Source organism: Arvicola amphibius, chromosome 5 (genome assembly GCF_903992535.2).
Source record: "Arvicola amphibius chromosome 5, mArvAmp1.2, whole genome shotgun sequence".
NCBI lineage: Eukaryota > Metazoa > Chordata > Mammalia > Rodentia > Cricetidae > Arvicola > Arvicola amphibius.
In genome coordinates, this window is record NC_052051.1 from 73,717,150 (window position 1) to 73,734,043 (window position 16,894).

Here is a 16,894-nt window from a genome sequence, read left to right on the forward strand (position 1 = left end):
AGGGTGGAAAGCCAACTTTCTGGTGTCCCTTAGAAGGACGCCAATCCGCCTTGAGGATTGTACCCCTTAAAACCCCCTATAGCTGAGCAGCTCCCAAGGGCCTCACCGTCTCATCATGCGGAGGGTCAGGGCTTAGATATAGGAATTTGGGGGCAGGGTACACAGTTCAGCACACAGTGGCACCTCACTCTGTACCATAGTATGGTGTCTGGGAGCAGTTTCTTACTTGGTATTCAGTTGAACTGATGTCCATGACTTTTTTTCTGCGTTAGTTTCTTTCACAGGGCCTTGAGTCCATTACTTACTGTGTGATGATTCTACCCCCTGTTCCCAGGAAACAATGGCCCTGCAGATATTCCTGACAGTTTAGGGGTGCCACCAAAGATTCTCTGTCTTCGGCCTGGTGGGAACTATAGTGATTGGTGTGATTTGAGCCTAGAGTAAGCAGTAGCTCTTAGAATGCTTCTGGGAGTTTGCTTCTGGGAGTTCTGCTCTTTGGCTTCTCCAATCTAGTGATACTGATAGTGATAGTGTGGAGACAGGCATCCCTAACACAGGCACAGAGTTGGCCTGGGAGTGTGGAACATGTCCCAGCCAGATGTGTGACCTGGTATCTTAGCTTTTGTTCGATTGCTGTGAACAGATATCATCAAGGCAACACTTATAAAGGAAAACATCTAATTGGGGCTTGCTTGCAGTTTCTGAGGGTTAGTCCATGATCATGATGACAGGAAGCAGACTGACATGGTGCTGGGAGAGTAGCTGAGAACTATACATTCTGATCTATAAGCAGTAGGCAGAGAGACACTGGGCCTGACAAGGGGTTTTGAAACCTCAGAGCCTACACCCAGTCAGACACCTCCAACAAGGCCACACCTCTTAATCCTTCTAAGCAGTTCTACTAACTGGGGACCAAGCACTCAAACATATGAACCTTTGGGGATTATTTTCATTCAAACCACCATACCTGGACATCTCAACTTGCATAAAGCAAGCCACCCAATATGTTCCCATATTTGCAAGTATCTGTAGCACAGCTGCTCCATGGATCTCAGCACTGAAGTGAATGTGCATTTTTCCGCATGTGCCCACAGACACAGGGCATTGAATTTCCTTTGTCTCCTCCTAAGCCCTGTTTGTAGGATAGACCTACACTTCTCCCAGGGTGGAGGGCATCACGGTGGGCAACAGGGATAACAGGAATGTTGGAAAGAGGATGTGGTGGGAGGGAAGGCTGAGTGGTCCCCAGCTTCATTCTTAAATTAATCTCGACAGTCCTACTACGTGACCTATCTGTTCTAGACCCGATAGAAGGCTTTAATGTAAGAAAGCCAGCCACCGCTGATTTGGAGCCTGAGGAATCCAGACTAGTTAAGCCCTATGAGCTTGGGGAAGTTGCTTAATTTTTCTCTGTTTGTTTCTTGTTTCATAAACTGTGGGTGATAGTAGACCAGCCTCACAGCAGTTGGGGGACTGTGGTCCTGCTTAAGTGGTCTTAGGATAAAATCTGGTACAAGAAATGTTTCTTGAATGCTGGGCACACTCTGCTGTTATGGTTGGGTGCTTGGGGACAATGAGTGTTAAACACTACGAAGGATCCCACACCAGGGTAGGGTGGCGAGTCATCCTAGGGACAGAGCGAGCATGACATTTCCCCAGTGTTTTGGATGAGGCGAGCTCACTTTGAACTTGTGCTTGGAACTGAACTTTGGGTGAGGCTGAGTTCTTACAAGGACAGACAGCTATTTCTTCTTTTCGTGGAGACCAAGTCCAAGAGGAAATGATTCTCTCAGTTCTCCATTCTATTCAGCCAAGCAGTAGTGAGCCTTTTGATGCTCACCCAAGTCTAGTGTCCAAAGCTGAATCCTCTCCCTTGGGTCTCTGATCCCAGCCAGGCTTGGCCCCCTTCCTTTCCCCTTCTACTTTCCCTTCCTCCCCCACTTCTCCTCTCTCTCTCCCTCCCTCCCTCCCTCCTTCTCTCGTGTGTGTGTGTGTGTGTGTGTGTGTGTGTGTGTGTATGCTTGAGGAGTGGGCAGAGGTTGATATCAGGTGTCTTATTATTTCTGGCCTCTTTGGGCACCTACACACATGGTTCACACACACACAGAAAGAGAGAGACAGAGAGAGACAGAGAGAGACAGAGAGACAGAGAGAGAGGTAGGTTAGGGTTTTAACCTTTTTGTGAGTGGGTTGAGACAGGGTTTCTCTGTAGCTTTGGAGCCTGTCCTGGAACTCACTCTAAGACCAGGCTGGCCTCGAACTCACAGAGATCCATCTGTCTCTGCCTCTTGACTGCTGGGATTAAAGGCGTGCACTACCACTGCCCAGCATTAACCTTGTGTTCTGAGACATTGAACCCGAGGTATATCTGTTGACTGAGCTGGCTGACCAATGAGATCTAGGAAACAGTGCAGTCCCAATGCTAGCATTCCAGACCCACACCACATGCTCAGACCATGTGGGTCTTGGGATACAAGGCAGGTCCTCATGCTTGTCAGAGGGCATTTTGCTGACAGCCTCACAGGGCCCTCTTTCTCACAATGTAGTTGAGATGCGCCTGGGAGAAGTGGATGCTTGCAAGTGGGAGCCAGCGTGCAAGGTGGCCAAAAGGCAGGCAGCTGTCTAACTAGACCTTGTAACACAGTCATTACAAATGTTGCCCCTTTCTTTTAAGACATGTCATTGTAAACATCATCTTTGTAGATAGTTTGTAGATAGTTTGTTTGTACGGGGAAGAACTTGGGTCCAAGTGTGGCTAAGTTCTAAAACATAATATTGAAATTATAGACAAGTGTTTCCAGACCTTAGGAGTAAGTCCATCCAAAACAGATTGGCCAGTTTTCCCCAAATAAGGTCCAAACACCTGTTTTGTCAATATGAAAACCATAAATCAGAATATTTTCTATTTGCAACTGCATTAGGAAGCACATCATGGTTCGACATCCTCAGAGGCAAGGGGATGACCTTTCTGAATAGCCTGATTTGGGCCAGATTGCCGATCATCACCGTGCATAGTTCAACTAGCACGCCTTCGTGACTGAATTCTCTGGAGCTTGGATATGGTATTTAACACTCCAGTCTCACCCATGGCTGGAGTTTCAGGAATCTTCTAGAAGCGGGGGTGGCCAAGTCCTGACGTGGATCACAATCCTTTCTCAGCAAACACCTTTTTTCTGCTCTTACCTGGCCAGCGAGAGCAGTGAGAAAACACAGACCGACGTTCACTGGCTCTTGTGAGAACCTGGCCTGGGGTTGTAGATGGTACTGTTGTCCACTTGCTGAACGTTTGTGGTGGGCTCTGCCAGGTCCTTGACATGTTCTGGGGCAGCCATAGAGGCAGGTGACTCAGAGTTTGCAGCAGAGGGGAGCTGGACAGGCAGTCATCGTCTGATAGTTGAAGTGGGGTGGTAGCAGATCATTAGATTGGGGACAGGGTTGATTGCTAAGCTGAAATCTGAGGGTTGAGCAGGTAGTCATCGGGTCCACAGGGCAGCCGAGGATGGAACTGTCTTTCCATCACTCATGCTGTGTTCTCAGCTCCCAGGGAGGATGTTTTCTCTGCAGAAATACACAGAGGTGACACTTTTGGAAGTCGGAGATGAGTTGTCTGTAGCTGGCCCGAGGTAGGAAATAATGTACATTTTCCTTCTCTCCCCAATCACATCGCTTCTGTTCTCGAGGAGGAAGGTGATGGCATAGAGGGAACCCCAGATTTTTAAGGAGAGGAGGCTCCAACTGTTTGATTTCTTGCAGATCTGGGGTGAGACTTCCACCCGAGGAGTGAGTGAGCTGCTCGAATCCTATACGGAAATCCACCATTAAGGTTCCCATCTCTCTGAGTCTGCTGACTGGGGTGGGAACCACAGCTGGGAAAAGCTTGGCAGAGGGATGAGAAGTGGGGGAGCCTACGTCTCACCCGAGGGTGGCTGATGGCTCCGACACCAGTGTGAGGCACCATTCCCTGAGGCAGATGGCAGCAGCAGGTGCCCGCTGAGCCCTATGTGCCAGGCCCTTCCACGGCTGTGCGTACCCACTCTTGTACAAGTGTCATGCCTGGAAGATGGGTGTCATGCCTCCCTGGCAGAAGAATGAGAAAGTATGGGTACACAGAGTGGTCTAGCTCACTGGGGTCATCTCTGCAGAGAGGGTTGGGATTTAAACGCAGCCTGCCATGGTGTCAGAGGACACTAGCGTCCCCTAGCACTGGCACAGGCCGCTTCAGGCCCGATGCCCCTGGGTGTGGCTTTCCAAGTAGATCTGGAAGTAAGCGGGGTGCTGGGCATGGTGTCTCTAAAAAGAACCAAGATGAGGCCTGTCTTTTCTTTCTTTTTGAGACCGGTTTCATCATGTAGCTCCAGCTAGCCTAGAACTCATGTTGTAGGCCAGACTGGCCTCAGACTGTCAGAGATCCACCCAGCTGTGCCTCCCTCGCCCTGGGTTAATGACACGTGTACCACCAGGCTGAACTCTTTTTTAAAAATTTTTAATGATTTATTTAACTTTATTTTATGTACGTTGTTGTGAAGGTGTCAGATCTTGTGGAAATGCATTTTCAGACAGTTGTGAGCTGCCATGTGGGTGCTGGGAACTGAACCCGTGTCCTCTGGAAGAGCAATCAGTGCTCTTAACTGCTGAGCCATATCTCCAGCCCCAAGGCTGGACTCTTGAGGGTTGCCTTTTGAGCTCTTTGGCTTTGCCTCCTCTTGTGTTGGCACCTTGCGCTGCAGTTGAGAAACAAATGTTGGGGGACAGGAAAGTCCTTAACAAGAAGTGGCAGCTGGAAGCCAATGCAGCTGGCTCATGTGTTGGTCAGAATATTGTTTAGAAATCTGCCCTTCTTCCCTAAAATTCAAGGGTTCTAGATTTTCTGTCAAGTTCCAATCTGGCCATGTTAGACCCACAGCCTGGCTTGATGATGGTCATGGGATCTGAGACTTGCCTGCTTGTTTTAGAGGAATTTTCCTCAGTTCTCAGTCTTCACACTCCTTCCCTCCCCAACTTGCCTTCTTCCTCTGTAGACAGGGTGTACTGCCTCCATTTGATTTCTCTGAGCGTTAATTAGTCTTCTCTGGGCAGAGGAGGGCAACCTCAGAGACTCCCACCTGGGTGGCTGTTGGAGTATTCAAGTGTATGCAAGCTGACCCACACAGCTTGTACCTCATAATAGGAGTACATTGTGCCCATTGTTAGGTGAATCTTTTTTCCTCATTGTTCCCACTGATACCCACTGGGGTGCACACAGAGCTATGTGGAACTGGTAGTACTGTGCCCCACCCGGGAACACTAACTCCAGTGCATCCCAACGGAATAGCACAAAGGACTTTGAAAGGGGAACTTTCCGTATGCTACTACTTAAACAACTGCGCCTCCAAACAAGTCCTGTTGTAGCTGCTAGGTGGGGGTGTTCAGAGGCAAAAAGTCGGGTTGGATAAACACAGCTATGATATCTGGTTTGGAGCCCTGCCTGGAGGGTCTTGCTGTTCCTGGATTTTGAAGCAGTTGAGGTGGGTCCCACAAAAGGGGCCTGGGGAGAACTTGGGGTGGCCAGATATTTAACAACCAGTATTACTCTCTTAACCCATCCTGCCTGAATGGTGGCACCTGCTCAAAGTGGCCTCCGTTTCTCTACTGTTGACCTGGGAAGACAAATTAAGCAAGTTGAGAAGCAGAGACACTTGGCTGGCCTATACATGCAGGAGGCCGGTGCTGGTGCCTGATTCAGAGGGCTCCTCCGAGTCCCTCTGCCCTGTGCCTCTGTGGCTGAAACCCGATTTTGGAGCCGCTCGCTTTACCTCTGAGCCAGCTTGAGTGGGGACTGCTGAAAGCATGGTGTGAGATGGAAATCAAGGTCTGTGTAATCATAGGAAGTCCTGTGAGCTGGGGTGGCGGCTCATCTGGGCAGCCTGCGCTGGGATGGGGGTGTGACACGGTGTAGCCCAGTAAATTGTTCCCCTTTTCTCCTGTTGTGGCTCTTTTTGGCTTCTAACTGAACTTCACGCTATTTCTGCTTTCACTGGGCTCACATGCCCCACATAACCGTTTCCTTCCCGGTGCTCAGCTGCTTGCGGTGGAGCGACTGTGAGCGGAACTCTGTTGTCAAACGAATTCAGGGGTGTGGAAATGCTCATGTGGGCGTGGCTTGGACCCAAAGGTCCTTTCACATCGGCCTCCAGCCACAGCGCTCCTTTCCCACATGATTTCTACCCGTTAGCCTTTTGAGTGCTATGCTCACGGATAGAAGAGCCTCCCATGCTATTCCACTCACAGGTTTCCCCGGGCCTTAATTTGAGGTTGGGCAAGGCTTCCTGCTGTTCTGGGCAGGAGTCAAGAAGAAGGGTGGGATTGTAGAGCTGCAGGCTCCAGAGTCAGGCAGACCGGGTAGAATCCTCGGGACTATCGCTTGCCAAGCCAGGGGTTCATCCGCTAAATCTTCTCAGAGATGCACTTGCTTGCCTCTTGCTGCCATCCTGCCCTGAGGTCATCTCACCATCCACTCATTCTCTGAGGACTGGGAGGAGGAAAGTTGGGCTCATTTGCTTGCTTACCACTGGCAGTAGCAGGGAAGCAGCCCTCAGTATTCAGACCCAGGCAGCCGCTTCCAGATTTAATGAGCTGCTGTCTCCGAGGTCAGCTTCTGGGTTACAAGCGGGGCAGTGTCTGCTCTTCTGAAAATACTGCCTAGGCTAAAGTACAGAAATACAAATGTCGTGCATATCAGGGCTTGACACACATAAGTAGTAAATTGACTTAGAATAAAAGAAACCATCCTAGGTACAGTTTGTTCTTGTTCCTTATTATTTTAATTTGTTCCTGCAAATAATTGCATTTCTGTTGACAAAGAAGGAATCTTAGGAAAAACTGGGAAAAATAGAAGGTAGGTTGGCAGATTCTGAGCCACATAGGAACCTATGTCTAGGCACTGGGGTCCTGGGAGTCTCCTCTTTCTATGCCTCATGTGTGAACTAGATAAATTTGGTGAGCCAGGCTATGGTGAAGGTGTGTGGGGGTTATCCTGCTGTGATTTGGACTGGTGTCTCTCATATCTTGATTGTGTGTATCTATGTGTGTGTATGCAATGTTTCTGTGTGTCTTTGGGTATCTGTGTATATATGTATGTATACCTCTTTGTATGTATGTATGTGTACATGTGTCTGTGTTTGTATATATAATATGCACATGTGAGAACCCAAGGGCAATCTTCAGTCTTCTTCCTTTTTTTTTCTTTTCAAGACAGGGTTTCTTTGTGTAACAGTCCTGATAGTCCTGGTCGTTCTAGCCTCGAACTCAAAGATCTGCCTGCCTCTGCCTCCCAAGTGCTGGGATTAAAGGTGTGCACCATCATCTCTAGGTTTGGGTATCATTTCTTAGGAGCCATCCATTTTGTTTCTTAGGACAAGCCTCAACATGTCTAGCTGTCTGTCTGGCCAGCGAGCCCCAGCAGTCGTGTCTGTCCCCACTTCCTTAGTCTGGGGTTACAAGTGCACACTACCATGCCTGTTTTGTTTTGTTTTAAGCTTGGGTTCTAGGGTTCCAACTCAGGCCCCCAGAACAATCTTTAAAGAAATCTCAGCTTTTGAATGAGGGAGAGGTCAGTGAGGAGAAGACCCTTGTCTGAGTTCTGGTTTTATTTTATTTTATTATTTATTTATTTATTTTTTTGCCCAGCATCGTATCTAATACCTAACAGGCTTCTAGTAAATTATTACAGATCAAATAAATAATTAGCAGGCTTCCTATTCTCTCTGTCAGTTGCTCTTTTCTGTTTTAGTGGGGAAGGGGTGCAGAGTGTGTCCATAAGAGGGGCAACGTCTAGATTCCCCTGGAGATGGCAGTGTTACCTGTGTTAGGATCAGAGTCTGGGCTCTGGCTGCCCTAACAAGCTAGACCTGTCATCAATAGCTAATCGAAAAAAAGCAAGTGATGTTGAGAAGCAGAAAACGGAGATTAATTCAGTTCAGTCATGTTGAAAAGGGAGCAAAGAGGGGGCTGGAGAGATGGCTCAGAGGTTAAGAGCATTGCCTGCTCTTCCAAAGGTCCTGAGTTCAATTCCCAGCAACCACATGGTGGCTCACAACCATCTGTAATAGGGTCTGGTGCCCTCTTCTGGCCTGTAGGCATACACACAGACAGAATATTGTATACATAATAAATAAATAAATAAATAGATAAATAAATAAATATTTTTTTAAAAAAGAAAAGGGAGCAAAGAAAAGCAGGGCATAGTGACACACAACGTTAATCCAGCACTCAGGAGGCAGAGGCAGGGGGGATCTTTAAGCTCGAGGCCAGCCTAATCTACAAATTAAGTTCTAGGATAGCCAGGTGCTGTGGGGTAATGCTCTTGTACACTGTTAATATTTGACACTTGCATTGGTTTACTAAAATGCTAATTGACCAGTAGCCAGGCAGGAAGTATAGGTAGGTCCACCAGTCTAGGAGAATTCTGGGAAGAGGAAAGGCTCAGTGTCATCACCCAGACACAAGACGCAGAGGAAGCAAGATGAAAATGCTGCACTGAGAAAAGGTGCTAAACATAGACACGTGACTAAACATAGACAAGAATTATGAACCCAATTTAAGTTGTAAGAGCTAATAAATAATAACCCTGAGCTAATAGGACCAACAATTTATAATTAATATAAGCCTCTGTGTGTTTCTTTGGGACTGAATGGCTGCGGGAATAGGCGGGATGAAACTTCCTTCTACAGCCAGGGGTGTTATAAATAAAAACCCTATCTCAAAAAAAAAATCAAAAAACAAAAACAAACAAACAAACAAAAAGAAGAAGAAGAAGAAGAGGGAGCAAAGATATCTAGTGACTCCCCAAGTCCATCTTTGGGGTTCTGCCAGAAGATTTAGGCTTAAGGAGTAGATCAGAGTTACACATAATTAAGCAGTCTTGGACAGGGTGTGGTCCTGATCATCACTGCCCCATCATTGTCTCAGCCCCAGACTCTCCTAAGATGGTCAAACTTGTCCTATATGTTGATAAACTACATGCACTCTCTTTCTGGGAGGCAAGTGTTCCCTTTGGCTGGCATCAGGATTCAGCATTTTCCTTATTTGAACATGAATGGGGTTCCTAGGGAAATTCCAATTCCTTGGGGACTACTGTGTCAATAGTCTGGACTAGGTGGTGGGGGTGGGGGTGGGGACGCAAGTGTCTCACGTTTTTACGGTCAGGATGCTTCTGGATGAGGTGGGCGTGTGGAAGCACCTCTAACTCTGAGTTTGACTGACACGTGAGTCAAGTTTTCTTTAGAGGTGTCCTTTCCTGGTTAGACAAGGACAAGCAGAATAGACAGTGTACAGGCAGCTGTGTAACCTGACTTGCTGTGGTCAACCCACAGGTTGACCAGCTAGCACTACTCCACTCCCCTGGCCTCGGCCCCCTTTCTTCACCTCCTCCTCCTCCTCCTCCTCCTCCTCCTCCTCCTCCTCCTCCTCCTCCTCCTCCTCCTCCTCCTCCTCCTCCTCCTCCTCTGTGTTCCCTTGGATCAGTGATTCTCACATTACCAGCCTAGGCAGGGCTGGAAGGGCAGGTTCCTAGGACTTCCAGTATTCTGTCACCTTATGCCGCCCTGCTCCCTGACACTGTGCCCTTGCTTGGAACTTCCTCCCACAGTCTTTTCTTGGGTTTCAGACCGTCCTCAGTAAGCATGGTGGAGGTTACTGTTAATTTTAGAATCTTTTGAAAAGTTGTTTTGAACAAGAGTGTCCTCATATAGTTCAAACATGTTATAGTTGGGGCTGGAGAGATGACTCGGTGGTAAAATCTTGCTGTATAAGCAGACAGAAACCTGAGTTTGGTCCCAGTGGGCTTGTGAATGCTGGGCATGGTGTTCATTTGTAATCCCAGTTCTGGGAAGGCAGAGCCAGGAGGATCCTGAAGCTGCTGGTCAGCTAGCCTAGTTGAATCATTGAGCCATGGGTCCCAATGAGAGAGAAAGAACTTATCCATCAAAAACCAAGATGGATGGCTTCCGAGGAACACCTGAGGTTGATCTTTGATCTCCATGTGCACATGAACCCACATGAACATGTGCTGATGCACACGCACACACACACACTCTTACAAAAAGGGTACAAGGTGGAAAATCTTTACTGTAACCCAAAAGCCTAATTTCTTCTTTTCAGAGGCAGATGTTACTATAACAGCATCTCACTGACTAGTCTTCAAGAATATCCTTCTGGGTGTATAGGAATATACTCAGAAATGAACCTGGTGCTCACAAACCATGTCTCATCTCTGAGACATGGCTAGCTGATAGCACTTGACTCTTCTACTTTTCCACAAACATGTCTTCACCTATGCTCTCGAGACTCACTGATGGCTGCAGAGACTGTCAGGAGGCATTTTCGCTCTCGATTGGAAGCGAACCCCTTGCTTCATTCTTCTCTGACACTTCCATGGTATGTGGTGCCAGCCACTCAGTTTTGTTTTCCTTCCCATGTGTGCTCAGCCCAATGGCTTTTTAAAGCAAGATGAATTCATTTCTACTTTATATGTATGAGTGTTTGCCTGTATGTTTATATGTACAGCACATGTATGCCTAGTACCCATGGAAATCAGAAGGGGGCATAGGAGCCTTTGGAACTAGAGTTATAGGTGGTTTTATATGTGTTTTATACATATATATATATATATATATATGATGTGGGAGATTCTTCTGTTTGAGTTGATTTCATTGGTTAATAAAGAAACTGCCTGGCCCATTTGATTGGCCAACCCTTAGGTGGGCAGAGTAGACAGAACAGAATGCTAGGAAGGGAAGTTAATGAATCACCATGCCTCTCCTCAGTGAGACAGATGCCATGGAGCCAGCCACCAAGTCAGACGTGCTGAATCTTTCCCAGTAAGACACCACTTCGTGGTGCTACACAGATTATTAGATATGGGTTAATCAAGATGTGAGTAAGAGGCTGAAACTAATGGACCAGGAAGTGTTTAAATGAATACAGTTTGTGTGTTGTTATTTCGGGGCATAAGCTAGCCAGGCGACCAGGAGCAGGGCGGCAGGAATGCAGCCCGCCGCTCCCACCACTACATATATACATATTATATATATATATATATATATATATATATATGTGTGTGTGTATATATATATATATATTCCAGGAGACTTTGTTCTGTGGCCAGGTGGCCTAGGCAGGGCTTTGGTCCACCTTTTGCTGTGTTCTTAGACAAAGAATACCATTCTCTGAGCCTCACCTGCAGCATCTATAGGAAAGGGGTACAGAATAGCAGACTCACGAGCCTCCACGTGGGTGCTGGAACAGAACCTGGGTCCTCTACAGTGAAGCCATGTCTTTAGTCCTGGCCCAGGAACTTTTGATGAGTTTCCATCTCTCATTAGACTTGCCTACATCCCGAGAACCCCTGGGCTGTATTGCTGGAGTGGCTCTTAGGTTGCCTGCCATTAAGTTGAATCTCAAGATGCTTCATCTACTATCGAACGTGTTTTCTGCTCTGGAGAAAAAGGCGGTATTCACCATGTGTTTCAGCTTTCCAAGCTTTTCTGAAAAATTCAGACATGAGTGTTTCTCTCTTGTTCTGTCCCCAAATTCTTGTCCTGGTTTTATGCACATATGACATATTGCTGTAACCGCCTGTTTGTTCTTTAGTGACATGTGTGAGCATGTTTAGAGGGAAGTTAATACCTAGCAAGATTGTCAGAAATTTGAGTATTTGCTCCTTAATAACCATAGCAGATGGGAGGGGCAATGAGAACATTGGAGTCAGGGAGACTTTGTTCCCTAGAGAACTTATTGGGTTCTGGGAGCCAGTTTTTCTTGTTTTTAGCTTTTTCTCCTCTTGTCTGAATCAAATTCAAGATGGATCAGTAGGGATGGGCCCATTATTTGTGACAGGGGAATAAGCCTGGTGCCCCAAAAAATTTTATATTTTTGCAGTTAAGATGCTTTGACATCATCTTGTAAATTTGCTACCATGCTGTCTCTATCCACATCCTCCACCCAAGAGTAGAAACTATGAGAGCAGAGACCTTAGGTGTCTTCTTCACCTTGGTGGTCTCACTGCTGGAACAATTTGTGGGAACATAAGGGCAACTCAGTAATATGTTGCCTAGGTAACCAGAAACCCAATTCTCCTCACTGTGGTCCCCATTGCCTCAGTACATTCAAGATGAATAATGAGACCACCCCATCATATCCTCAAGGTGAATTTCAAGTCTGGGCGTCTCTGATGGAGTTAAAGGAGAGGAGAGGTGGAGTTATAGGAAAAGATGTTCAGCTTGCAGAAGCTCTAGCTTTGAACCTAGGCTGTTGGATTAATGTGTAGGATGGGGGTGAGCACGGTTTCTCCATATACAGTAGTTGTAGCTATACCATCCTGCATACACTTTCTGTTTTTGGATGGAGGAAGTGTGTTTTAGACTGCACAATGTTTGCAAATGTTATTACTGCGGGGGTACTGGAGGTGGAGCGCTACCAGGACCCAGGAAAGAGTCCTCCCTCCTCAGGCCTAGATTCCATCCCTATGGGACCGGCCAGCACACTGTCATCAGTGATGAGCCCCTTGTATCCTTTAGGAGCTGTAGGCACACCGACAGCTGCCTGACTGTGGTTCTCTCTCTCCCCAGGCGGCTGCTGAAGAGTGAACTTGGATCATTCATTTCAGACTATTTCCAGGTAAGCTCGGGGGCCCCAGCACCCATCTTCTGTGCAGTTAGTTGCCATAGCAACAAGGGCGTCCTTTAATGACTACAGTTATATGTGCTGCAGTGACTACGGGGGCTGCTGGGCCAGCCTGCTCACTGATGTTAGTGGAGATCTGGTCTCTTGCATTCAGTCTCGGACTTTTGAGTCCAGGACTTATTTATATTGTCAAAAATCACTACTCATTTGGGTTCTGTCTGTCCTTACTATATGAGGAACTGTGCCTCAAAGACTTTGCAGTGTGTTTAACTCACAGAAGAATACACAGCCAGGATGTCTTAATTAACTCACAGAAGAATACAGAGCACTTCTATAAGAGAAAAAAAAAGTTTCCAGAACAAAAATGAAGTGAGAAGAGTGTTGTTGTTGGTCTTGTGTTTGTGCAAACATCTGCAAGGCCTGCTTGGTAGAAAGCAACTCTTTCTCCTGTCTGCCTCTTTTTTTGTGGGCCGTGTATTGCATGTCACATAGTCTCGGGACAGACACACTGTTCAGCCAAGGGACACAGGAGGGAATAGTCAGAATCAGCTCACTGCTACTGAAGACATAGTTTTCACCCAGAGGCCCCTGAGTCCCTCCCTGCCCTAAGCCCTTCCTGCCCTATGTGTGGTGTTTAGTTGCATTAGGTATATGTGTCCCTTAGACAGGTTATTGTTTGTCACTAAGCCTCCTAGTTCATTGAAGGCAGGATTGGATTCAGCAGTCTCTACTTCTTACTCATTTGCTTAGTGGGGGCGGGACAAGCTCTTTTATGCCTGTCTCTCAGTTTCCTCGTCTGTAAAATGAGGACCTCAGTTTATCTCATTTTGTGGTTTGCATGAAATAAGCAGTGGAGAACTCAGTGCTAGCTGTAGCAGGCAATGTAGCATGGCAATCAAGATCATGGGTCACTGAGGCAGGCTACCCAGGTTCAGGGCCCAGCACAGCCGTTTACTGAATGTGTTACCATGGGCGAGTTGTTGTGTTTCTGTTTCAGTTTCCTCTTCTCCAAAGCCAGGACGTAACCTCTAGGACATACTCTTATAGTGGTACTGTAGGGTTAAATGAATTGCTTGTTAATTCAAATTAATTAATTATTTTTTACTGGCCAGCACAAACTCAGAGTTTTTGTTAAATTTATGCTACTTCTTATTTACATTCCCGAAGTGCCAGCCATCCATTTGAATGGGAAAGGAATGTAAATATCTCGGTGGCAGTTTGTTTTGTATTATTTCATGTCCAAGTAGAGCACAACTTTAAAACTGAAGAGAATTTTGTTGCTAAAAACGCAGAAATCCTTTTGTTTTTCTACTCAAGTATCAAGAAATGTCAAACTCTTACGTCCACTTTTAAAAAATGACAGGTGTCAGTCAGCTTAACACCCGTGTGTTACACATGTGCATGTGTGTGCACACTTGTACACACACACACACACACACACACACACACACACACACGCAGGAAACACTGACTCTAAGTCTCGACAGACCAAGATCCAGTGGAAACCTGGAGTTCACGCAGGTCGTCCTCAGCATCTGTTATTGGGGTGGGGGTGGGGTGATCCTGAGGACTCAGAATGTGATGAGTCCCAATGGTGAATCACCTCAGTTGCCCTTCTCTCAAAGGTCAGCCTCTGCCGCACTCTGCCCCCTGTGGTCTCTATTGATTGCTTTGAAGGAAGGCTTCTGAGAAGGGTTTTTTTTTTTCACCAATCCTGAAGAAGCCTGCTGCTGGGCCTGGCTGCTTTCTGCCTTGACATTTCAAAGAGCCAGGGTCCTTGTGGTTTCAGTCAACTCATAAATGTCAGCTGTCTTTTGGTATTGGGGGCTACCCCTTGGCCCATCGGAAGGGTGTGTCCGGGTGGGGACTGATACATAAGGGAAGCCCTGAGGTTTTGGGGGTTGGCAAATACTGCTTACAAAGATGCCAGGTTCTTCAAAACTAATAACCGCATAGCATTTCCTATCAGGATCCTGACCTGTGAAGCTGTTGGTTGAACGCTGAGTCTTTTTCTTGGGGTGTGATATGGGGACTGATTTTCAGAACTTTGAATCTGGGGTTTTCCTTATTTAGGGTGCTAAACTGGAGGAAGGCTCTCCTAGATACTTTTCTACTGTAGGTTTTAATGTTTTTGTTTTTTTTTAAGCTGTGGGTGTACAGTTCTTTCCTGGTGTTTTTAAGCATTTAAGTATCCTTCTCTTTTGTGTAGAGTGTATATTGGATGTGATGTCTATCTTTTTAGGGAGGGCAGGGGATTGTCTATCATGCGTACCAGAAGTGACATTTGGTGACCTATACAGTGACAATGAATAACATCAGAGATGTTTTCCTTTTAAATTTTTTCTTTAGCCCTTGTATTCAAATCTTGGGCAATATTCTGCAGGACTCAGCAGTCTCCTTATTTAAGGAAGAGGGAGCTGGCCTTGAACTTGGTATATTCAGCTAGGAATACATGACTAGCTGAGATGCTGTGGCATAATTTTGTTTGCTGTGAGTTTATTTCTGAGAGGTTTTTCCACTTGTGGTGGGTGTTGCTGCTACTGGTTCCCTTTAATACATAATGGCAATTTTGACAAATAATTTTAAGAAAAAAATAGCCCATAAAGGATGATGGTTATGGCCCCGTGTGGTGAAGGAGACATTCAAGTGGGAAGGCTGGGGCTGGGCATTGCTGAGGAGGCTTTCAAAGCTACACAAGAAATCCCCACGGGAGAAAGTCAGGCTCACAGAGGCAAACTTAGCTTCACAACAGTCTTGTTTTCAGGGGTGAAGCCTTAAGAGGCTCCAACAAAGGACCTGGAGGGAAGTCGGGGCCTACAAGAAGCAGAGCCTCAGGGCAATCAGGAAAGTCCCTAAACCTTGGTGGTTCAGAAGAATGTAAACAAGCTCCTTGGACCCTGTAGTCTTCCATAGTGTGAGGCTTAGGCGCCATCCCAGGCACCTGTATTTGGAAGTGAGGTCTGCCCCCGCCTTGGGACCCTTCCTCCCAGTGAGAGCTCATTATTTCCAGAGCCCTACATAGTGCTCTTCCTGTCTGAGGCTCTGCTTTTGCAGGAGCAGGCGAGCATTTCCATTTTACAGTTTTAAAGAAAGAACATCCACAGTGAAGAATAATGAAAATGACCTGAGGTGAGGGTAGAAAAACGGTGCTTATCTCTGGTCTGCACGCAGAGAACACAGCCTGTTTGGAGTACAGGAGCCTGAATAGATTTCTGAGACACTGGCCAGAGAAATCTCTGACGTTTCCAGTATTGACTCCCCTCCCCGCTTCCCCCTGACTGTTTTGAATTGTGCCTGGGAGGAAAATTGAGGTTTCCAAGTGGAACCCTACCCTAGTGACTGCTTGGAGCAATAATTGCCTCTCTACCATGCTCAAAAATGGATATTATAAAATGATCTGCATTTTTGGATTGCCTCGGAAGGTATCTCTCTGGTTCAAAGTGTGAGGGCAGGGTGTTGAATACCTCATTTTCTCAGTTCTGCATCTGTGGGTTACACTATTTGCTAAACACCTTGCCCCAAGCCCAGAAGGTTCCATTTTCTTTTCTCTTTTGGTGGGATTAAAGTTTTGCTTTATATAGAAATTTAAGCTGAAGTCAAAGGCTCTGGGTGAGTTAGCACCAGGGAGGATGGAAACATGTGTGTGCACACGTGCATGCGTGTGTGTATGCACATGTACATGTTAGCACACACATGTATATGAATATACATAGGTGTGTGCGTACTTTTGTTAATCTGATTGCTGCAAGACCGATTGTTACAGTGTGATGTGCACTTGGCGGGGGCTGAGAGAGGAGACCCATGCTGAGGTCCTAGGCAGAATGGAGTTTAAACTGTAAACAGTGCAGGAATATAAATGAACCTACTATCAGCAGCACACACAGTAGCACTGACTGATGGCGGGGTCTTCAGATCAGACCCAGAATAAATAAATATAAATAAAATAAAATAACTAATTATGATCGTGTGACTAGCCTGGCGGTGGTGATGCACACCTTTAGCCCCCAGCACTCAGGAGACAGAGGCAGGCAAGAAGCCAGCCTGGTCTACAGAGTGAGTTCTAGGACTAGGATAGCCACGACAACACAGAGAAACCCTGTCTCAGAAAACAAACAAACAAACAAACAAAACAAATACAGAAACAAAAAGAAAACTAAAATGCGACTTGTAAGGGATGGGTAGGACAGAGCGATGAGAAAAACTCTTGTGGTTTTCAAATCCCAGCTGAATGGGG

At 46.5% G+C, this 16,894-nt stretch overlaps 1 protein-coding gene across 1 annotated transcript in view; it reads left to right on the plus strand.

The window, feature by feature from the left end:
- Positions 1 to 16,894, plus strand: part of Prr5l (proline rich 5 like) — an 84,715-nt gene that overhangs the window by 29,489 nt on the left and 38,332 nt on the right. The window contains exon 4 of the mRNA XM_038330617.1: positions 12,606 to 12,654. Coding sequence (XP_038186545.1) covers positions 12,606 to 12,654 — 49 coding nt within the window. The remainder of the gene's footprint in view (positions 1 to 12,605; positions 12,655 to 16,894) is intronic.